Source organism: Tachyglossus aculeatus, chromosome 16 (genome assembly GCF_015852505.1).
Source record: "Tachyglossus aculeatus isolate mTacAcu1 chromosome 16, mTacAcu1.pri, whole genome shotgun sequence".
Lineage (NCBI taxonomy): Eukaryota > Metazoa > Chordata > Mammalia > Monotremata > Tachyglossidae > Tachyglossus > Tachyglossus aculeatus.
Window position 1 is genome coordinate 14,151,663 of NC_052081.1, and position 24,230 is coordinate 14,175,892.

Consider the following 24,230-nt stretch of genomic DNA (forward strand, 5'->3'; position numbering starts at 1 on the left):
GCGGTCCCTGTTGGTGGAAACCTAATCTCAGGTTTGAGAGCCTGGTGGGGATTTCAGTCTGACATGGGCCCCTCTAAGAGTGAAACAAGTTTGGATCTCCCTGAGCACTTTACTACTTGGGACAAGCCCTCCCAGGTCACCGTGGCCTTTGGATTCTCTGGCCTAGGCTTGCCATTCCTAAAAAGGCCAACATGGAAAAAGGCCAACAGGAAATGTGTACTGGGATTCTGCCCCCTTATCCTGGGTGGGTGAAGAATATTAACAGTCACTGTGCCACGCAGGTGTGAAGCCCTGGGGGAGATACAAGAAAACCAGGTTGGACACAGTCCCTGATCCACCTAGGGCTCCCAGTCTAAGCAAAAGGAAAAACAGCATGGCTTACTGGAGAGAACTCAGGTCTGGGAGCCAAAGGCCCTGGATTCTAATCCCAGCCCTGCCAATTGCACGCTGTGGGATCTTGGGCAAGTCACCGAACTTCTCAGTGCCTCAGTTCACTCAGCTGTAAAGTGGGGAGCATATCATCGTCCCTCCTACTTAGATAGTGAGTCCCAAGTGGGGCAGGGATTGTGCTCACCCTGATAAACTTGAATCTACCCCTGTGTTTATAACAGTGCTTTATTTTTTTGTTGGTATTTAAGAGCTTACTATGTTCCAGGCACTCTACTAAGCACTGGGGTAGATATAAAGTCATCAGGTCAGACACAGCCCGTGTCCCCCACAGGACTCACAGTCTTAATCCCCATTTTTACTGATGAGGCAATTAAAACACAGATAAGTTGTGACTTGTGAGATGCAGCGTGGCTCAGTGGTAAGAGCACGGGCTTTGGAGCCAGAGGTCATGGGTTTGAATCCCGGCTCTGCCACGTCTGCTGTGTGACCTTGGGCAAGTCACTTAACTTCTCTGAGCCTCAGTTACCTCATCTGTAAAATGGGGATTGACTGTGAGCCCCACGTGGGACAACCTGATTGCCTTGTAACCCCCAGCACTTAGATCAGTGCTTTGCACATAGTAAGCGCATAACAAATGCCATTATTATTTATTATTTATTTATTTTACCCAGGGTCACACAGCAGATGAGTGGCAGAGCTGGGATTAGAACCCGGGTCCTTTTGACTCCTAGGCCTGTGTTCTATCCACTAGGCCACGCTGCTTCTCAGTGTGCTTGACACACACTGCTTAATAAATATCCTAAGAAAACCTGGCTCCTCTGACGCTGTCTCTCTCCACTGGGCCACACTATCTTTGAGTATTTCAAAGCAGATTAGCGAGATCGGTAAGTGGTTTCTAAGGACCGTAACGTCTTATGGAGCAAGTTAATGGAGGCACGGGAGTTTATCACCTTGCCTCCCATCATCCTTTACATCTGGGAGCTCAATTCATCTGGTTTCTGGCTGGTCGGTCGGGTTGCTGCCAGTGTAGATACAATACCAGTTGCTTTTATGTCCATTTTTTAATTTTAAATGCCAGCCTTCCCTCTGCCTCAGCTCCTGCTGCCTAGTTATGTGGCTCAGCTGTGAGGCCCATGCTCAGAGGGACCTGGGTGGAGAACTTAACTCTCTGGAGCACGGTGGGGAGGTCACACGTCTTGTCTTGTTTTATTCTGGCCAGTCATCTCCAACCCATAGCGACTCCATGAACACATCTCTCCCAGAACACCCCATCTCCATCTGCAGTCGTTCTGGTAGCGTATCACGTGCCCCTGGAGAAATATCCGAGGTTCAAGTTGGAACTCGGCAAAATATTCCCTACAATGTCATAACGTGATGCTGCAGACCCGTTTTAATGCCCAAAATGTCACGTGCATCTAGGTGTCCTGGGTTGGCAAGTGCCATCATTGACCACCCTGTTTTACATCTAGATGAGCAGCATGGCCTAGTGGAAAGAGCACAGGCTTGTGAGTCAAAGGACCTGGGTTCTAATCCCAGCTCCACTGTGTATTGGCTGTGTGACCTTGGGTAAGTCATTTCACTTCCCCTGTGCCTCAGCTTCCTCATCTGCCAAATGGGGATTCAATACCTTTTCTCCCTCCTACTCGGACTGTGAGCCCCATGTGGAACCAGATGACCTTGTATCTACCCCAGCACCCAGTACAGTGCTTGACACATAGTAAGCACTTAACAAATTCTACAATTATTATTATTAATATTATCTAGGTGGGCCCTAGCAATATCTACTCCATGGGGGGGGGGGGGTGATGAAAAGAAATGATATTATCTATTCTACTGATTCATCGATGGATTGATATTTCATGTGGTCTCTTTGATTTTCCAACTAATAGCTAAGGACTATTACAGAAGCAAATGATGATGAATTTGCAACCTGAGAGGAAGGAGAATGTTGACTACGGAAACCAAAAATGGTTCCCTCATACTGAGTAATAAGTACAGTCATAAAGAAGTGGAAAACCTACCGCTCTGGACTTGAAGCCTGGAGTATATAAAGGAAAACTTACTCCTGTTTTAATATCCCTGGCTGGGTGAGAGGGGGAAATTTCTATTAAAATTGCTGAACAGGATTCCAATCCAAACTTAAGTACCAAGAACATCCTCCTTTCTTGGATAAATTGAACTGTGCAAAGCATTTGTGACTTTGGGCAAGTCACTTAACTTCTCTGTGCCTCAGTTCCCTCAACTGTAAAATGGGAATTAAGACTGTGAGCCCCCCATGGGATACCTGATCACCTTGTAATCTCCCCAGCGCTTAGAACAGTGCTTTGCACATAGTGCTTAATAAATCCATTATTATTATTATTATTATTGTTATCAGAACCACTGAATCATCTTGCAGCAGGCAAAAGAACAAATTACTTGGTCCTTGTGGGGGTCACTGTTAGCTCCAGTAATCTTTTACAACAGAACATTAAGTATGGGGGTGGTGGAGGGGGAGGGAGGTGAGCAACACTCTGGGAGGGGAAGTGAGAATATAAAGGCGATATTTTTTTTTGGTTGCACAAGTCAAGTAGAAAATGGTAGCATCAGCTAGTTTCTGATCTCCAGCTCTCAGTTTTACAGCAGATTCGTAAGGTTGGGGAAGCATTTGATTTATGTCAAGTCTTTCAAACGTGAACACTTTGCAACTGTACTCAAAGCCGAATGCGTTTGGGCATTCTGTCTCTCTGTTGTTTAAATTGTGTTTGTTCAAATGTTGTTGGGGGAGGGAGAGGAGGATCAACATTCTTAATCTCTGTCAAATCCATTGGCAGGCAGATTTATAGTGGTGTTTGGTCAGTTGCTTAGGGGACAGGACCAAACAGCATATTGGTTGTGTTAAGTTGGGTTTTGTGGTTTTACAGTTTAGGAAGTCCAGTCCTTGTTCAAGAACATGCAACCATTCCTGTTTGAGAATTTTTCTCTTCCTATGTAACCCGTTGTTGTTTTTTAAGGAAAGTTATTTTATAAAGTTTTAAGGCGCTTTGGTGCAACAAAGAAGTTGCACCACAATCTAATCAATAGGTAGAGGGATTTTTTTTCCTGATTTTTTTTTCATAAGGATTAAAAACAAGCAAAAACTTGAGATCTTTGGGAAGGTAGGAGGGGACCCGTACCTGCCTCTGCTTAATGTAAACATCTAGTTTCCCAAATGAGTGAACATTCCCAAATGAGTGAACACGTGCTGGTTTTCTTAGGTCCCTGGCACATCTTCAGCCTCTAGGCTGAACATTATTAGGACATTGGATCTTGTGATTCAAAGTCAAGTTGTTTTTTCTTTTCTGCAGGGGGCTACTAGTAGTGTCTACTTGATTGCTTCAACATGCAGTGCTTTTCCTCATTTCATTGTGTCTGAAATGCCAGGCTTGAGAACATGGAGTGAGGTCAGCTTGGTAAGAAAGGTCCGATGACGTTGGCCTTTCTGGGATGCACACAGTTAACAGGGCAGGTTCTGAGTTCTGATTTCACCTTTGGCACACGGTGTGCTTCATTAATGACTTCTCCAGAGTATTAAAAATATCGGTGTTGCCACTGTTCTTCAGTTTATCCATCAAATTGTGCATTTTCCCCACCTCTGTGGTTTAGCTCGTGCAAAGCTGCTGTAAGCTTCACCAGAGGTAATGCGTATGCATCCTCAGAGATTCTATAATGCTTGTTATTCTCCAGTTTTTCTCTAAGAATTCTTGCTCTGATTAAATTTAATACAGCCATATGGTTGTATGTCACTTGTAATCTTCACAACATTTTATAACTTCTTTGGTACTCTGGCAGGGACCACTGCATTCTCCCCAGTTCCGTGATCATCTAACACATCCATTTAGCTCGATATAAACATGGTTAGTACGTGTTTATGTTTCTTCACTTTGGCGAATGTATTTTTTGTATTGTTTTCCTTCCCCCATTAATCATAAGCCCCTTGAGGGCAAGAACGACTACAGCTTCTTCCTTTGTAACTCCTTACAGCATCTGGACTATGGCTCTGTACCCATGGACACTCAATAAATGATCTTAGCTGATTTGTAGGTCATCTTCAGTCAGTTGATGGTATTTACTGAGTGCTTACTGTGTGCAGGACACTGTACTAAACACTTGGGAGAGTACAAAATTAGTGGACACATTCCCTGCCCAAAACAGGCTTGCAGTCTAGGGGGCGGCTGGAGTCAAAAAAATTCAAGACAGAAGAATAGCGGCTTATTTTTAAAAATCTGTCTCTCTTAGACTCACACTCCAGGGGTTTAAACCAGTCTCCTGTCCCTTCTTGCTTTGGAGTAACCTAAACTTCTCCTGCCAAGATGTAAACCATTTTCTCATGAGGCTACACCTATTTTCCTCCGTACCCACAATGGGATATGGGAAAGAGTCTTTGAGGTGTCAGCTGTACTTCTTGTGACACCCAAGTTCCCTTAACCAGGCATCTCTTTTCTTCTCTTTTTTTTTTTCCTCCAGTTCTTCATTTTCATCTTAAGATTGCCCATCAGTTTCCTTGGCTAATGGATATCTAGAAATGAAAATCCTGATTGAACTTCATGTTGCTTCATTTTTCCCATTCTTGACATTCTGAACCCTGCAAATGTTACAGGTGTTCTGAAAAATTTAGAAGTGTTCTCAAGCCCTTAGAGTCAGAGGGAAAGACAAAGATCAACTATTTAACTCAGGAGTATGGCTTCAAATGGTTCATTCTTGGAATTTTGAGCTTCAGTCTTCTTCCTTTAAAACATATAATAATCTACTAAGGACAGTGTTGTCCCTGGGCCAGGAGTGTGTATTGTACATTTGATTTTTATGGGTTGTAAATTCAAAGCGATTTTGAGTATGTGTCCCTGTGGCAAGCCTTAGAGTGAGGCTGAACAGAGCTCAGTTTTCAGCCTTGGAGTGAAGCTGGTCAGAGCTCCTCCCAAGCTAGCTTATCTTTTCTCTCTCTTGATAATACAAGTTCCTGGAATCTAATGGGACCTAAATGAAGTCTATCCTGGGCCTGCACAAGGTGAGCAAAAGCCAGTATGGATTGGTGTGAAGTTGACTGACCTATTTAGCTTTTAGACTGTGAGCCCACTGTTGGGTAGGGACTGTCTCTATGTGATGCCAATTTGTACTTCCCAAGCGCTTAGTACAGTGCTCTGCACATAGTAAGCGCTCAATAAATACGATTGATTGATTGATTGATTTAGCTGTAATCTCAAATCGGGGATATTTTGAATATTTTCCTAAATCTGTCTGAAACTCTACCAAATCCGGAACTGGCATGGTTGAAACCCAGGTGCGAGCTGTGCATGGAGAGAATGATGGTCATTATATTCTATTTACTCCCCTGTTGAGGTGGGGAATCTTGTCTTCAATAATGAGCTCTTGGTGCCCATGATGATCAAGTGTTTGTGAAAGATTCTGGCAGGATGTAAACTCCCTTAAGTCTTTACATTCATTTATTCATATATTGTCATTTTTTCCTGAAGTATATATGGGGCCCCCACTCTTTGCAGCACTCTATGCTATGCCCTTGGGAGATAGAACAAAAGTAAACAACTCACACCCTGCCTTTGAGGAGCTTATAATATGACAGGAATGACTGAGAGACATAATCGTATACATTTAGTGGGAGCGGGAAGAAAATATATTAAAATTAGTAAAAACAAGATATGTTATTCACCACCAACATGTGCGGTTCTTGTTATTGTTAAGTTTTGTTCAGCAAAATATCCTATTTGTACTGTAGAATGCACAATAAATATAGACAGGCTATGTCAGAGCTTAGTGAAGAAAGTTGCTTAATGAATCAGTCGATCAATGGTATTTATTGAGCGCTTACTGTGTGCAGAGCCCTGTACTGTATTATTGTTTTGGATCCCCTGGAGATGTGCAGATTTGAGCCTCTGAGTATTTGTCAGGGGAAAAAAAAATCTATGTGCAGCGCAAGAATGAAGCAAAGCAGAGGTAACTAGGGTTTATGACGCTACAAGCTTATCTATCTAGAATACTGTCTTGCTCTTAGAAGCCTGGAGAGAGTTTTGATGCCTTCAGTCAGTTGAGATGACTCGAGGGAATTTGAATAAAGAGGCCAAGAAATAGGAAGATGAAGTGGTAGGGGCGGTGAACTCCTAAGAGAAAGACGAGAATAAGGACATCCCGGAATGAAGGGATCAAAAAAAGAACATGACATTCAGACGGTGACTATTTTCATTAGCCTGTAGTGTGTTTTAAATCCTTGACCTAACAATATTAACAGATAAATGTAGCCAATCAGTGCTCCTCTTTTAGGTTTTGTAATGCTGGGACATATTTTTTGTGCCTTCTCCAGTGACTGTTTTAAACAAATTAAATAACCACACAGAGCCGGGCATTCATAAGCACAACCTCAAAACCCTCGTGTGATCATGCTAGATTCCTTCCACAACTTCCTTTTCATGTGCTGTCAAATGCAACTTGTCTGGGCCTTGGGGAAGGAGAAATGCCAGGATGATGTAGCTCTCCCCGCAGGATTCTGATGCATCAATTGAGGGATTATGGAATTGAAATGAGAGTATTTAGAAAATGGGTGTGTCCTGCCCTTCTTCTGCTTCCAGTACTCTGTAATTTGTCTTCAGGTAGCCATCTTCGTTCCCTGCTGCTTTGTTTCCAGCTAAAAACCATGTGTTTGTGATTTTTAAAAAAGACTGCAGGCCATTTGAGTGTGTCTTGCAATGACTGGGGTCACATCATGCTACAGAAAATACCTCTCATCTCTCCCACTCTCCATCCACTGCCAATCCCTACTGCTGGTGGTTACAAAGGCATCTGATAGGGGAGAGCTTGGAAGCCTAGTGGAAAGATCACAGGCCTGGGAGTTAGAGGATCTGGCCCTGCCACTAGTCCGCTGTGTGATCTTGGCCAAGTTACTTAACCTCTCTGTGCCCCAGTTTTTTCAACTGTGAAATGGGGATTTAAATCCCTCTTCTACCTTCCACTTAGACTTTGAGCCCCATGTGGGACAGGGACCGTGTCTTCTCTGATTAACTTGTGTCTACGCCAGCACTTAGAACAGTGCTGGGCACAGAGTGCTTAACAATCTGGTTGCAGGCCTTTACCGAAGCAACTGCTTATCCAGCAGGCATATGGGGAAATGGAATTAGTTGGGCAGTGGGAAATGTGGACTCATTTTATGGAAAAACTTTTTTTCTGGTAGTTATCTTTCCACGCTTGAGGAAAGCAGATAGAGTCTTTTACTGGTCATCTAGACTGGTCTATGCAACAGTGGCTGGGGAGCCTAGAGGGAAAGAGCCCTGAGCTGATAGTCAGAAGACTTAGGTTGTAGTCCATCTGTGCCACTGACGTCTTAGGTGTCCTTGGGAAATACACTTAGTCTATAGGTGCCTCAGTTTCCCTCTCTATAAAATGGTTTTAGCTATTATGGGAAGCAGCATGATCTAGTATTAAGAGCATGGGCTTGGGAATCAGAGATCATGGGCTCTGGTCCTGGCTCTGCCACTTGTCTGCTGTGTGACCTTGGGCAAGTCACTTAACTTCTCTGGGCCTCAGTTACCTCATCTGTGAAATGGGGGTTGAGTGTGAGCCTCTTGAGGGATAGGGACCCTGTCCAACCTGTTTACCTTGTGCCTACCCCAGTGCTTAGAACAATGGTTGGCACATAGTAAGTGCTTAACAGATTCCATACTAATAATAATTTCTGCTTTCTCCCTCAAATTGTAAAGCCCCCTGTGAGGCAGGAGCTGTGTCTTATCTGATTATCTCGAGTCTACCCTCGGATTTAACACAGTGCTTGGTTCATAGTAAGCATTTAATACTACCATTGTTACTCTAAGGCTCTTAAATCATCTATCAATTAAACTCTAAGCTATATTCAAAGACATCCAAGAAATAAGTATAATAATGGCGATATTTGCTAAGCTCTTACTAAGTGCCAGGCACAGTATTAAGTGCTGGGGTAGATAGAAGCATCAGGTTGGACACAGTCCCTGTCCCACATGAGGCTTGCAGTCTCAATTCACCATTTTACAGATGAGGTAACTGAGGTACAGAGTAGTGAAATGGCTTGCCCTAGGTCACACGCAGGTGTAGAGGACCAGGATTAGAACCCACAATCATCTGATTCCCAGACTCGGGCTGAATCCATTACACCATGTTGCTTCTCTGGAGCTCCACAGCTATCTTAGATAATCTAGTCTTTTGTTTGAACAACAATCAACAGTAGGTAGTTCTTATATCTAACCTAAAGGCATCAATCATTAGCTTAAAGCTACTTCCTCCTCTTCCTTGCTGACAATTTTAAGGATATTTTGTCTACTAGTGTACGCTAAGAGCACACCATCATTAGAAAAAGACAAAGCAAAACCCCTGAAAACAGGCAGTGGTTGGTGATTCCAGGGACCATTTTTAAGACTCCAGTGTTTGTCCTGGCCAAAGTTCAGTCTAAGCAATAACATCCTATTCAGAATACTTCACATCTCTTTTTCAGTTAAGATATTCTCCTTTGCTTCCTGTCCTAGACGGCTATCTGACATTGTCAAAATCATGTTAGTAGTTGTTATCGTCCACTACTCAGTACTACTCGACATGATCCCATACTTTATTTACTAAGTATGTGTATTTAGGGTTATCATAGAGCTTCACATTAGCATAAGCAACCTTCAAATGGCCACATAGGGTGCTAGCTGCCAAAATCTCAGCTATCCAGATACCGATTTAATGTGTCATTGTACACATGAGTTTTTAACAATAATGGCATGTATTAAGCATTTTCTATATGCCAAGCACCAGGCTAAGCATGGGGTAAATGCAAGATAGATCAGATACAGTCCCTGCCCCACATCGAGGTTCTTGAATTGGAAGGGCGAACAAGTGTTTCATCCCCAATTAACAGATGAACAAATTGAGACACAGCAAAATGAAGTGACTTGCTGAAGGTAACACAGTAGGCATATGGCAGATTCGGGACCCAACTCCCAGTTCTGTTTTCCCAAGTCCAGCCCTTAGTTACCAGCAGTCATAAAAAGTTAATGTGATCTGGATACTATCTGTTAGTATCTTAGTATTTTATCTTAGAACTAAGTTCCGCACACAGAGTAAATGCCCAATTAATAAGATTGATTATCTGTTTTTTGTCTGAACTCCTTTCATTAAACTCTGGAGATCAATGTCCCAAAACAAATCCAGTTTTTGTGTGCATACGGTAAATGAGCTGTCTTGCCTCATTGATGCTGGACAGCAGCATGTTATCCGAATAGTGGACTGGGGAGGGAAGTCAAGAATCACCTAAGAATAAATTGTTGCAGTTGAGCGAACGAGATAAACAAACTGCCTTTTGCTTAGGTATCATTAGCATCGAATAGTGAAGAATAAAGAAATATCTCTTATGGCATGGATGTCCCACAGAAATGTGATATCTGAAGTTCACCTTGTGTGGACAGGTTATGACAGACTCTGAAAGTGGGTAGTCATGTGCTGGATATGCAGAATTTAGCAGTTAGAGACCCCAGAAAATCATTCCCAAGGAACTACCCCAAAGAAAGTTGCAAACAATATCAGTCTTCAATTACTGAAAAGGAAAAAGGAAGCAGAGGGCTGGATATCAATCTTGCCAAAGGAACCAGAAAAAAAAGTACAACATTGTAAACTTTCCATTCTTTTCTGAAATGCAATTCAATCATTCAGATTAAGAGAACAATGACAGAGTAGTTGGAAAAATCTAATCTAGATGATAAAATCCTAGGAAACTGGACATAACATTAGCATGACCCCGAAGAGGAAGACTATTTACCCCTTCTTTTTATTTCAATTGGTAAGCAATTACTCTCTTGCATTCCATCTTAGAATCAGTTTACAATATTTTGAGAATTTAGATTAATGTTTTTCTATGAACTGCTAAATTGTCAAAGACCTGTTTTGATGTACCCAATAATTTTCCTATTTGTATTCTATTAGACCCACTGGTTAACAGGAATCTTAGCCATGTAAAAATGAATCGAGACCTTAGAAAACTCAAAAACTTCCCAGTTGACTAAACACCTTCATCTCGCACTGATCAATCCATCAATCATGGTATTTATTGAGTGCTTACAGCGTGCAGAGCACTGTATTAAGCACCAAGGAAATGTAGCTCAATAGAATTGGAAGACACTACCCCTGCCCCGAAGGAGCTGACAGTCTACAGTGAGAGCCAGACATTGAAATAAATTACATATGGGGAAATGGTAGAGTATAAACATAAATACATAGGTGCTGTAGGGATGAGATGTGTATCAAAGTGCTTAAGGGGTACACATAGTTGACCTGGCGGGGAGGGGCGGGCCGATGAGGGAAATTAGGTCTTAATCTGGGTAGATCTCTTGGAGGAGATGTGATTTTAGGAGGGGTTTGAAGCTGAAAGAGTGGTGGACTGTTGGATATGAAGAGGCAGGAGTTCCATGCCCAAGGGAGGTTGTGGGCAAGGGGTTGGTGGCGGAATAGACAATATCTAAGTACAGTGATTAGGTTAGTTTAAGAGAAGCAAAATGTGAGGATTTGGGTGTAGTAGGAGATCAGCGAAGTAAACTAGGAGGAGGAAAGCTGATTGAGTGCCGTAAAGCTGATGGTAAGGAGTTTCTGTTTGATGCAGAGCTGGCTGGGCAACCACTGGAGGTTTTGAGGAGTGGGGAGATATGGACTGAATGGTTTATCAGAAAAATAAGCAGTGTGGCTTAGTGGCTAGAGCCTGGGCCCGGGAGTCAGAAGGATCTTAGCCCCCTCCATCCTCTCCCCCTCCTCTCCCTCTCCATCCCCCCCCCCCACGCCTTACCTCCTTCCCTTCCCCACAGCTCTTGTATATATGTATATATGTTTGTACATATTTATTACTCTATTTATTTTACTTGTACATATATATTCTGTTTATTTTGTTAATATGTTTTGTTCTCTGTCTCCCCCTTCTAGACTGTGAGCCCACTGTTGGGTAGGGACCGTCTCTATATCTTGCCAACTTGTACTTCCCAAGCGCTTAGTACAGTGCTCTGCACACAGTAAGCGCTCAATAAATACGATTGATTGATTGATCTGGATTCTAATGCCGGCTCTACCACGTCAGCCGCATGACCTTGGGCACTTCACTTCTCTGTGCCTAAGTACCTCATCTGTAAAATGGGGATTAAGACTGTGAGCCCCATGTGGGACATGGTCTGTGTCTAATCTGATTAGCTTGTATCTACCCTAGCGCTTAGTATAATGCCTGGCCCATAGTAAGCGCTTAACAAATTTCATAAAAAAAAGAATGATCTGGGCCGAAGTATGGACTGGAGAGGGTAGAGGACAGAAGGCAGGGAGGCCAGCAAAGAGGCTGAAGCAGTGTTCTAGGTAGGATCATAGATGAATTGAAGTCACCAAGGATTTTCTGGTTGCTTATATTTTTGTCATCAGTTCCTACTTAGGTGTTAATGGAGTCTCTTGTTTAATAATGAACACCAGTGATAGAAGAAAAAGGCAGAACTGTATGAGTAATAAGGGATCTTTATTTCAAATGGGTACTAAAAACATGCTCTATAGCACCTCTGTTTAGACCATCATTTAATCAATGCAGGTACAATATCACATCAGTTACTTCACATTCACATTGCAAGCCTGTTAAAGTTTTGTTCCATAATCTCTGTTTTTCATATCCATCCTGGAAAGGTGCTACAGTATTTATTTTTGGCAGCCACTGAGTGACTGACTGTATATTAATAACGAGGCCACCTTTCAAATGACTGTTTTAATAACATCCTTAGTTCTTCTATGATCATTCTCACTTCTATTGCTCTCCCTCTCCCTCTCCCTTCAGTTGTCTACAAGCCACAGAGGCATGACATCAATCAGTTGTATTTCTAGAACGGTTCTAGGAAATAAAAATGACTAATGAGCTCACTGACTAATACATCAATCAATTGTATTTATTGAGTGTTTACTGTATGCAGAGCACTATACTACGTGCTTGGGAGAGTCAGTATAGCAATTGACAGAATTGTTCCCTGTCCACAAGGAGCTTACAATCTAGAGGGGGAGACAGATATGAAAATAAATTATGGATATGTACATATGTGCTGTGGGGCTGAGGGTGGGGTGAATGTAGGGTATAAAGCCAAGTGCACAGGCATTGCCGAAGCGAGAGGAAGTAGGGGGAATGAGTCTTTGGTTAGGGAAGGCCTCCTTGAGGAAGCATGATTTAAAGAAGGCTTTGAAGATGTGGAGAGTGATCTTCTGTCGGATAGGAAGGGGGAAGAAGTTCCAGGCCAGAGGCAGAGTGAGGAGTTGGCTGTGAGAGAACTGAGAATCGAGGTACAGAGAGGTTGGTGTTAGAGGAGTGATTTGATTGTGCTAGGTTGGAGTAGAAAATCAGTGAGGTAAGATGGGAGGGGTCATTTTTATTTCCTAGAACCATTCTACGATTGTTCTTTCAAGAGTGGTGAGGCTGGGGTTGTCAGTGCTGAGAAAATAATTGTGGTATTTGTTGAGTACTTATTGGTGCAAAACACTCTACTACGCGCTGGAGTAGATAAAAGACAATCAGGTTGGACCTGACCCTGATGGGGTTCACAGTGTAAGTTAGAGGGAGAAAAGGTACTTTAGCCCTGTTATACAAATGAGGAAACTGAGGCACAGAGAAGTTGTGACTTGCCTTAGGGGACCCAGCAGGCAGATGGTGGAGCCGAGATTAGAACCCAGGTCCTCGGCTCCCAGGCCTGTGCTTTCTCCACTAGGCTATATTGCTGGGTTGACTGCTTAGTATGGAACATTCCTATTTGGCATTCCTCTGTAGAGCATGTTCTTGTTTGGCCTCCAGGGAACGGGCTTTACCTATTTTCCATACACGAATGCCACGGCTTCTACAATGCAATTGACTGTTCTGCTTCATATGGAACCCAGATGTGGAAATTCCCACTATTTGTTTCGCAGGCCTTCTCATCATTCCAATTATGTTTTGCAAGGTGCCTAACAATCACAGTGCGGGAAGGCCTTTTTATCATGTCATTCTGAAAAAAGCTATATGGGTCGCGGCAGACTAATTGCGTCTCCTTTCCAGTTTACCTCACCCGGTTTTAAGGTTCCGCATTGCTTTGTATGATGCATATCGAGCCCTTTATGCAGCTGTGGATAATTGATCAATACCCTGTGAAGTGCCAAAGTGCTGTATAAAACCTAAATGATAAAACTGTTTGAATAATGGTGACGTTGTTATGATAGGTTTCGGTAATTGTCTTTTCCGTGGATAAGGACACAGAAACATTCATTTTATTCCCCGTGTGCATATAGGAGGCTATGAACCCCTCAGCGTTTTGAGTTACAAGTTCAACCTTTCTCATCCCCTGTCTCTAACAAGACTTGGCAGTTCCCAGTCAGGACTGAAAAGAGCCCCAAAATGGTGGCACTGGAGCTCGTTACCACATTGAAGTCCCCTAATAATAATAATAATGATGGCATTTGTTAGGCGCTTACTATGTGCAAAGCACTGTTCTAAGTGCTGGGGAGGTTACAAGGTGATCAGGTTGTCCCACGGGGGGTTCACAGTCTTCATCCCCATTTTACAGATGAGGGATGAGGCACAAAGAAGGTAAGTGACTTGCCCAAAGTCACACAGCAGACAATTGGTGGAGCCGGGATTTGAACCCATGACCTCTGACTCCGAAGCCCGGGCTCTTTCCACTGAGCCACACTGCTTCTGCTCCCCTAGTTCCTACTCCCCTAAAATCTTCACTCTTTTCCACCTCTGCACTTAAAATGAAACGTAGAGGAGCTTTGCTAGGGAGTCTACTGAAATTAACCCCAAAGTTATCATTTAAAGTAAAAACTTTAGAGGATTCTATTTAGAGCATTTATTGAGACTAAATTTGCCAGAGTTAGTTAAGCCCAAGATATTTCATTTAATGATGAAGAATGGGAATGATACTTTGAATGTGATTTCAGCTAATGCTTCATTCACTCTGAAATCAAGGAATGATGAGTAATAAAGAGATCCTAAATGTCATTAAGTAGAAAATCAGCCTGTGATATATTCATTCAGGTCTTTGATAGCCTTCTGGAAACCTATATTTTTATTGGTTTGTTTCAGTGTGAAGTAGGTGGATTATGAATATCCATTTGTGAATGTTCACATAAATGCTATTGATGGCTACTTAGTGATCCATTTTGCTTTTTTTTCCTTCTCAGAAATTGGACCAGTGACAGTTACCACAGATCCTAAGAAATTTCAATATGAACTCAGAGAACTTTATGTTCAGGTGAGTGTGTTTTTTTGAACAAACTATATTTGTTGTACTTGCCCCCAGGATACATTTTTTTTCAGATATGGATGTTAAACTCTCTTTTTTAGAATTTAATTTTTTCTGGTGGATTATGTTGTGGAAAATGGCAAGATCGCTCTCTGGAGCTTGTTAAAGAACTTGTAGTAGCCTGGATTTGGTTCAGTTCTACTTTTCCTACTGGAAGAGATGGACACTGTCCCATGATTACCATCAGTTTTTCCAAGTGTTTGGGGTTTTGCACTTGGTTCATCCATTCAATTGTATTTAGTGAGCACTTACTGCATGCAACTTTTCTTCCAGAGAGGAAAAAGGAGTTTGAGTTTGTAGAGACTGATTACAGCCACTCAGCTGTCCCTTCCAGCTTTGTTATTCAGCCATTGGGAGCTATTAGCATCATGACTTCCCCAGTTACTTCAGAAGGGCTTTGGTGGCAAACTGCCTTGAGCCTTTGGAGTCTCCATTTCTCCACGGGGCCAGAAATATTACTTGGAATAATAGTCGCTGAGCTCTAAGCAGCCACCTATGAGGAAAGAGTCAATGATCAATTTTCCTTTTGCAGGGCTCACAGAATAATCAACCAATCCATTGATTGAGGGCTTACTGTGTGCAGAGCAGGTTCTGAGTGCTTAAGAAAGTGCAACTTAACGATATTCCAATGTTGGTAGACATGTTCCCTGCCCACAAAGTGCTTACAGTCTAGAGAGTACTCTGGTGAATTGTCCTAAAATAATTGCTGGTTAATAGATATAAAATAGCCCTATGAGGGCATCACATAATTATCTATCTTCTGCTAAGTGAAGGAAATTCTTTCCACTTGACAGGCCTCTGCTCTAGCACTATCATTATATCTAAATAAAGCAATTTTATCTTTCTTACAATATTTTTTTGAGATTTTCCTTATCTGTTAAATTCATTTTGAGAGTTGTTTATTAGCTATCTTTCGCAGCATGACCTAGTGGATAAAGCACATGCCTGGATCCAGAGGACCCGAGTTCTAATCCCAGCTCTGCCACTTGCCTGATGTGTGACCTTGGGCAGGTCACGTGCCTCCTCTGTGCCTCAGTTTCCTCAACTGCAAAATGGGGATTCCTTACGTGTTCTCCCTCCAACTTGACTGTGAGCCCTGTGTGGAACAAGGGGACTATATCTGGCCAGATTAACCTGCATCTACCCCAGCAAAGTGCTTGACACATAGTAAGCACTTAAAAAACGGTATTTCCAAAAACAAAGCTTAATTCTCTTGCTTAACTTCTCCTTTAATCAATTTAATAAATGATGGCATTTATTAAGCACTTACTTTGTGCAAAGCACTGTTCTAAGCGCTGGGGGGGTACAAGGTAATCAAGTTGTCACACGGGGGGTTCACAGGCTTCATCCCCATTTTACAGATGAGGGAACTGAGGCCCAGAGAAGTGAAGTGATCTGCCCAAATTCTCACAGCTGGCAATTGGTGGAGCCGGGATTTGAACCCATGACCTCAAAGCCCTGGCTCTTTCCACTGAGCCACGCTGCCTTTCACCCCATTCCAGAGAGATCACTGTTGGAAAGAGGAAAGGAGGATGTACTTTGATTGCAAAAGACTTCCAGTGGTCCAAAAACAGTACTAGGATGAAAAATGAACTTGGAATTGTTCCCTGCACATTCATGATTGTTCTTTCATGAATGATCTGATTTCAGCTCAGGGTAAATGAATATTTCTCCAGTGAGTAGCAAACTTTGAACAATGGAAATGGAGATTAAATTTGGAATGACTTGAACCAAAATGGTTGCAGGAATTATTTTGATTTTGTTAAAGGACCATTACATGTTTAAAAATGGTTCACAGCTTAAATTTCATTCTCCCGTACTTATTTTATCTGGAATATAGAAAAATAACTTGAACAACTGGAAAGTTTGCTTGGGCTCAAGAAGGGAAAATAATGATTGCAAATGGTATGCAAATCTTTTGCTATTTGGGGAATTTAAACCCTTATAAATATGCAGTGCAGAAATCTTGGTTTGAGACAAATCTTTTAAAAGATACTGTAAAGGTTGAATTTTTTGAGAGTGGTTGTCAGTGATATGCTTTTAATTTTGGTTGTGATTAACGTAAAGAGGCCTACACATTAGAGCAAGCCAGTGTCTTTGAAAAATAGCTACTTGGAGAACTTTGGCCTTTTCTCAATGGAAACTCAAACATGGATCCCCAGAAAACCAAGATTCACAAATATTTGAACTTGGGGAAGTCCCTTGAGAAAAATTTGAAAATTCACAGGAATAAGACCAAGAATGTGGACCACATCATTTTATAGCAATGAGAGAGATTTATGATCATGATGGGATGGAGTCCAATTATTCTCATTCCTTAATAACAGAAAAATAAATAGCCTTAAAATATAGAAGGATAAAGATGAGAAGAAATGTTAAACTGAAATTGTGAGAACAGTTGGTTGACAGTAGCCATAAGAGAGTGGATGGAAGGATGGTGGCCAGGTATTTGCGTGGTGGCGTTAGGTCCAGAGCCCTGGAGAAAAGGGCAAAGAAGAATGAAGTTTGAATTATCCACCACAGGTGGATGAGTTAGGTAGCGATATGGCCAAAAAGAGAGAGAGGATAAGCAAAATCTTCGCTCAACCATAGTTCCGAAAAATCAAGACCTTAATTTTTGTTGGCTCATTTTCATTGGCTAACTTTTGGACTGCTTCCTTGGCCTCTGTATTCAATCATCTTCCATACTGCACTGCACAATTCAGTACTTCAATCAGCCATCATCAATGGTATTTACTGAGCACTTACTACGTGCAAAGCACTGTACTAAGTGCTTTGGAATGCAGCAGAGTTGCACATAGTCTATAAAGGGGGAGACACATTAAAATGAAGTATGGCTATGTGCGTAAATCCTCTGGGGTGAAGAAAGGATGCAACTCCAAATGCAAGGGTGATACAGAAGGGTGAGGGAGTTGGGGAAATGAGGGCTTAGTTGGGGAAGGCCTATTGGAGGAGATGGGATTTTAACAGTGCTTTTGGAGGTGGGGAGAGTGGTGGTCTGTTGGATATGAAGGAGGAGGAAGCTCCAGGCCAGAAGCAGGATGTGGGCGAGGGGTCGGCAGCGACATCGATGAGATCGAGGTACACTGAGTAGGCTGGTGTTAGAGGAGCGAAGTGAAGGTACTCTGTTGCAGTCAGAATTCAGTGAAAATAAGATAGGAGGGGGCAAGCTGATTGAGTGCTTTAAAGCCAGTGGTAGGGAGTTTCTGTTTGATTCAGAGGAGGATGGGCAACCCCTGGAGAGTCTTGAGTTAATGGTTATGTGGAAAAATGATCCAGGAAACAGAGTGAAGTATGGACTGCAGTGGGGAGAGACAGGAGGCAGAAAGGACAACTTGGGGTCAGATGCAGTGGGCTAAGTTAAGGACTGGCATCAGAATAGTAGCAGTTTGAGTAGAGAGAAAAGAACAGATTTTAGCAATGTTGTGAATGTAGACCCAATAGGATTTGGCGACAGAGTGAATATAAGGATTGAATGAGAGCAGTGAGCTGGAAATAATGCCAAGGTTATGAGCTTCTGAGGCAGGGAGATTGGTGGTGCTGTCTATAGTGATGGGAAAGTCAAGGGGAAGCCAGAATTTGGAGGGGAAGGTCATCAAAGTGCCTGCCCTCATGTGTCACTGAGGCAACATAAACATCTTGCTCTTTAGATTCCTTTTATAAAGAAAGCCCTCCTCCCCTTAAATAATTGTATCGTTCTCTTTGAAATATCTTTGGAACTGTCGAAACCCCCAACCTAATAACAATAATAATTGTGATTATTTGTTAAGCGCTTACTCTCTGTCAAGCACTATTTTAAACATTGGGGCAGATTCAAGTAAATCATGTCAGAAAGGCTCCCTGGGATTCACGGTCTAAGTAGGAAGGAGAACACGGAGAAGCCATTTTTCAGGTTAGGAAACTGAGGCACGGAGAAATTATGAGGTCATATAACAGGCAAGTGGCAGAGTCAGGATTACCTCCCAAGTCCGTGTTCTTTCCACTAGTCCACATTGCTCCTCACGCTGCTCACAGGCTAAGTAGGAGGGGGAGTAGGTATCCCCCATTTTACAGAGGGGGGACTGAGATATAAGGAAAAGCGACCTGCCTAGAGTCTCCCACAGCAGACATGTGGTGGAGCCGGGATTAGACCCCAGGTTTCATAAACTCCCAGGCCTGTACTCTCTCCAGTAAACTCCCTGTAGACTGTAAGCTCGTCATGGACAAGGAATGCGTCTGTATATTGTCTTCTCCCAAGTGTTTAGTACAGTGCTCCGCACACTGTAAGTACTTAATGAATATGATTGACTGACCATGCCGCTACTCTAATTGGGCATCATATTCCAGGTACCATTCACTTATACACTAGAGCACTGCTTTGGAAAAAAGGGGGGAAAGCCCATGTATCACCCCTTGAATGGCTCTCCAAGCCACCATGTGTTAGGAATTACATGTGGGAACATCTGGAGCTTGATGCCATAAAGTGTAATGTCTTTGAGCAGAAGAGCAATGTAAACGGTTACCTCTAATGCACATGCTTTTGGGGTCAGCAGTTCTTTGATGCATTGGGCTTGGATCTCACTTTCTTAATGCTAGTTTGGGGAGCACTATAGCATAATAAAATGCTTGGGTTGTAACATCTTCCTTTGTTTTGATTATGGAGATTTGTGGTTTTGGAGGCTCTGAAATATTCTTATTGTCTCTCCAGCACATCCATGCCTTATTTTCTACAAGTGATGAAGCCCAGCACATGTTACTGACGCATTAGACCTCTGCAATCTTTTTGATTTATGTTATACGTACTTGGATGTACACTTCAAATTACAGGAATGGTTTCCATGTGGATGCTATGTTTCCGTAGCCAGAGAATCCACATCTGCAATTCAGGAAGGAATATTGAGGGCTCTCCTCTAGTTAAGACTTTTATTGGGTTTCGTACTGAAGCCATAGAGGAGAAGATGGAATGTTTAAAGTCTGCATTTCTGAGACAAGGAAAGAAGTATTTCCAGCGAGAAAATCAGGAATAGCTGAATATCGGGAGAAATGAAGATGGGAGTGAAAGTGTGTCCTGTGAATTTGGGAAAACATGTCATCAATCAATGAGATTTATCGAACATGTGTTGTGTGCAGAGCACTGTACTAAGGGAGAGTACAATTGCAGCAGAGGGGCCCGGCCCACTAGAGCACCAAAGCCAAGGCCCTGTCTTAATGAGACTAGAGGATGGGACTGGAGATTGGGAGTCTGGAAGATAATTTAGAGGCAAGTGTGAAGGATTGGCCACTCAAAGGAATGTCATTTCTAATCTCCTTTCACTTATTCAAGGAGCATTTTTCCCAGAAGGAACTGGAAAGCGTCAGTGTTTTCAACTCATATCAACTGGCCCCACTGCCACTCCCAAAGTATTCCACCCTGTGAAATTTCAGCATTTTCAACTGTTTTATTCCACCCTCGATTGGCAGAATATGTTTTTTCTTTCAATGAGGGATGACATTTTTATTGTTCATGCTCAAAGTATTCCATTTTTTAGTGTCTAAATATTTCCCAATTTGAAGTATCTTTGGAATCTTTAAAGATGATTAACATCAGAAGAGGAGCAAAATAAAATAGGCCTCTATGTGGCTCTTATTCTACTGCATTTATTGCCACACCAAAATGAAAGCCCCTTTATTTCAAATACACATCTTTGCTATACGTTAGAGTGTCTTGATTTTGGGTGCAAAAACACAGCGTTACAGTCTGTAGACTGTAACCTCGTTATGGGCAGGGAACTTGTTTGCCAATCCTGTTGTGTTTTAGTCTCCTAGTTTTATCTTTCAGCTATTTCCAGTGAGTCAGGAGCTGGTTCTGAGCAATCTCAGTGTGCTGTGCATTGAATATAGTGATCATAGTGGAATGACAAAAGGAGGGAAAGACATGAACTTTGAAGTTTATCTGAGTCGGACTTCCAAAATGCTAACTGAAAGAGAAATATTTGAGACTGTCTTTGCTGTTAAGGTGCCACTCACACTAAAAATAGGCAAGACTTGCTATCTTTTGGACATAGGGTTAATGTGATGGAGGCTTCCTGGAGAGAGGCTTCATTGAAAAGCAACATGGTCTAGTGGATAGAGCATGGGCCTGGGAGACAGAAGGACTTGGTTTCTAATCCTGCCTTTGCCACTTGTCTGCTGTGGGACCTTGGACAAGTCACTTAACTTCTCCGGGCCTCAGTTTCCTCACATCTGTAAAATGGGGATTGATTGGGAGCCCCACGAGAGACAGGGGCTGTATCCAACCACTGCTTAGTACAGTGCCTGACACACAGTAAGTGCTTAGCAAATACCATTTAAAAAAGAGAGTGGAGTTTTAATTAGAGTTCTAAAGAGGGAAGGGGAGAAGGGAATTATAGACAGGAGGTATGGGAAGGCCAAGAACTTCTTGATTGTAGACTAGACTGAAAGTTTTCTACAAACTGTCTACCAACTCTGTTCTGCTTTAGCAAGCACTCAGTACAGTGCACTGTACACATTGTTCTCAATAAATATGATTCCTTGATCGATTGATTTATCTTCATGTCCCTGTCTGGAACAGGGACCAAATTTGGCCTTAGAGTTAGGAATGGAGGAGGACATTTGGAAGATATTAAAGTCCATGATCGAGTTATAATTTGATTTGGTTAGCAAATTGGGAGTCTCTGACAGAGGGGGATGATGACATTATCAGAACTGTGCTTAAGGAAGAATTCTTTTTATGGCTTTTGGAATGGCCTGGATTGGGGGAGAGGTTACAGGCAGGTTTTCCATTTTCCTGGAAGATATGAAGCAGGGGAGCTGAGGTCGGTTAAGTAAGGCATTGTCTGGGTCAGAGTCTCATCTCTATTCTCACCAGCAGGGGATATCAGAATTCTGCCCTCTGAAAGATCATTTTTGAAGAAACTGGAATCTGGCTCAGTGATCTCCCACTCTATGAAATGTCACCATCTGGGGCCTGAATCTCTAAACAAATGAGGATTTACCTTTTTATTTATAATAATTATACTTTTTAAGCACTTACTATGTGCCAAACACTGTGTTAAACACTGGAGTCGATACAGGGTAATCATTTATATTTTTTAAAAAAACTATACCCTCCATTTCAATACTGACTTAGGGTTTACTGGTGCTAAAATGTTATTAGTAGAACTGTTCACTAGTACTATTTGGCAAAGCAGAAGAGCCTGTACTTGGGAATTTGACAGCCAATTTTTCAGCACATGTGGGTTGTGGATTTACTTTAAGCAAGCCCAGTCTGAAATTCTGAGGGCTTGCCCATCTCAGTGGTTAATTGACACAATATTATTTTGAATTCATGTGGTCTTTTTAACTGGAAGATCTTAAAGCTTTCATAGATATCACCTGACTTAATAAAATCACATTTCCTCCCAGAAACCTTCTTTAGCTCTTATTTCACCATATTTGCCTTCTCTTCTGCAGCGCCTATGCACTTGGATCTGCATCCCTTAAGCACTTTATATTCACCCCTCCCACAGCCCCACAGCACTTATGTACATATCGCTATATTCTCCCATTTCCCCCATCTGTAACTCATTATCCGACTTCTGCTGTAGACTGTAAGCTCCTTGTGGTTAGGGATCATATCTCCCAACTCTTTTGTACTGTACTCTCCCAAGCGCTGAGTAGGATGCTTTGCACGAAGTAAGCACTCAGTAAATGTCATGGATTGATTGTTTGATGGGGTTTACTTGTCCGACTTGAATACATTCCCTTCCCCTGCCTGGGAAGGATGGAGGCCGACCAGATCTCTCAATGAAGGCTTTTGTTACCCTATGGAGTCTATGCTTCTTTGAAGGATTTTTGAGATGATAAAAGAAGTGCGATTTCTGCCCGAGGAAAAAAACCAAGCTCATTTTCCTTTGCAGAAATCCATCCCACATATATTTGTCCCTTACATTTGAAGGAGAAGCCACTGGTGGTGAAATGGAATTCACTCAAGGGTGAATCCGTACTGTCCAACAAGGAAGGGCAACGTTTCCTGTTCTTAGAAAACATTGGTCTGCCTTTAGCTGAGAGGATGTAAAATAGGGAGAGATGGTATGTGTGCACAGAGAGCATTTTTCATTCCTGATGGATTGTCAGTGTTATAATCATAAAACCCCTGTCTGTAATTATGAAACTCAAGACAGAAAAACCATTTCTTGAAGACACTGACTTTGCCACAGCCGGAAAAAATTAACTGGGTCATAGCAATCTCTCCTCAGGGAGATAGAGGCATTGGTGGAATGAATTTATGACATGTGTGAGTCAAAATGTTTCCTTTTTAACTTAACATCCCCAATTTTCTGGCTCCCTGGGGATATTCTGTTCATTTACTTATAAACGTCCAAGGTTACGCTTTGAAGGGGTTTTATGACTAGAAGAATGTTTTAGGAACAGATTGATAGTCCAAGGAGAAAAAAAACTCAAACATGGGGTTATGTTTGAAGGTGCTCTTTTCTGTAGGGTTCAACCTGCCCCCCCCCCCACATCATGAAGATTCCATTTATTACTGTTTCATTGGTTATAATTCAATTATCCTCCTCCCACTTCCTCACTTGTTACCAGGCCAAAGTTTTGGTTACGGTTCTTGCAGAATTAGGATGTTTTACCAGTACCTGTCCCATTGTAACTATTTAAATACAAAACTTAAATTCATGCTTACACGAAGATCCTTTATTTTGTGTGTGAACGGGTTCTTAGGATTTCCTTGACCGTGACTGGAAAGAGTTGAATTTGTTTGCCACATGTGACCATACCGTTGGGTTAAAAATAAGTATCGCCCATTTCAGATTTTAACCTAAATGAATGAAGTTAGCATTACTTTTTACTTGTCCTTGCTGTGGGAAAGTTGCTGTTTGCAATCATGCGTGAACACAGAACCTGAACAGCAAAGGCCCGATCATTAAGTTTGATTCACAAAAACTCAGTAAATCAGTTACTCAAGTACCATTTAAAATCGATGTGTGTTTTACCAGTACCTAATTAGTGCCCAGTGTCTAAAGAAAATATACTGAATTCTGGGGGGATGTTCAAAAGATGTGCTCCCTCCCCTCAAAGAATTTACAGTAGGTCATTACTGAAGTAAAATGTTGTCAAAAGCTGAACAAGGTCAAGAAAATGTCATTGACCCACTGCTAAAACCTCATCTGATGATTGTTGTAACTACTATGTCCTTCCCCCTTTTGTCTACATAATTCTTCTTCATTTCTTCTTTTATAAAGGGTGGTGGTGACTGTCCAGAAATGAGCGTTGGAGCCATCAAAATTGCTCTGGAAATTTCCCTCCCTGGATCTTTCATCTACGTGTTTACCGATGCGCGATCTAAAGATTACCACCTGGCCCATGCAGTGCTGCAGCTCATTCAGCAGAAGCAGTCACAAGTAAGTAGAGAATTCATCTCAAACTTTGTGGGGAGCGTTGAGTTGGCAGAGCCTAGAAGGGGAAAATGAGTGATACCTTTGAAGGATGCCATGACAGTCAGCATCCACCCTCAAGACAGTCGATTGGCATTTTTTTTTTGGTTTTTGTTGTTGTTAGTAAGCA

General features: G+C 42.2%; 1 protein-coding gene across 1 annotated transcript in view; it reads left to right on the forward strand.

The window, feature by feature from the left end:
• Positions 1-24,230, forward strand: part of HMCN1 (hemicentin 1) — a 296,199-nt gene that overhangs the window by 49,424 nt on the left and 222,545 nt on the right. Inside the window, exons 2-3 of the mRNA XM_038757640.1 lie at positions 14,572-14,642; positions 23,909-24,067. Of these exons, the coding sequence (XP_038613568.1) occupies positions 14,572-14,642; positions 23,909-24,067 (230 nt within the window). The remainder of the gene's footprint in view (positions 1-14,571; positions 14,643-23,908; positions 24,068-24,230) is intronic.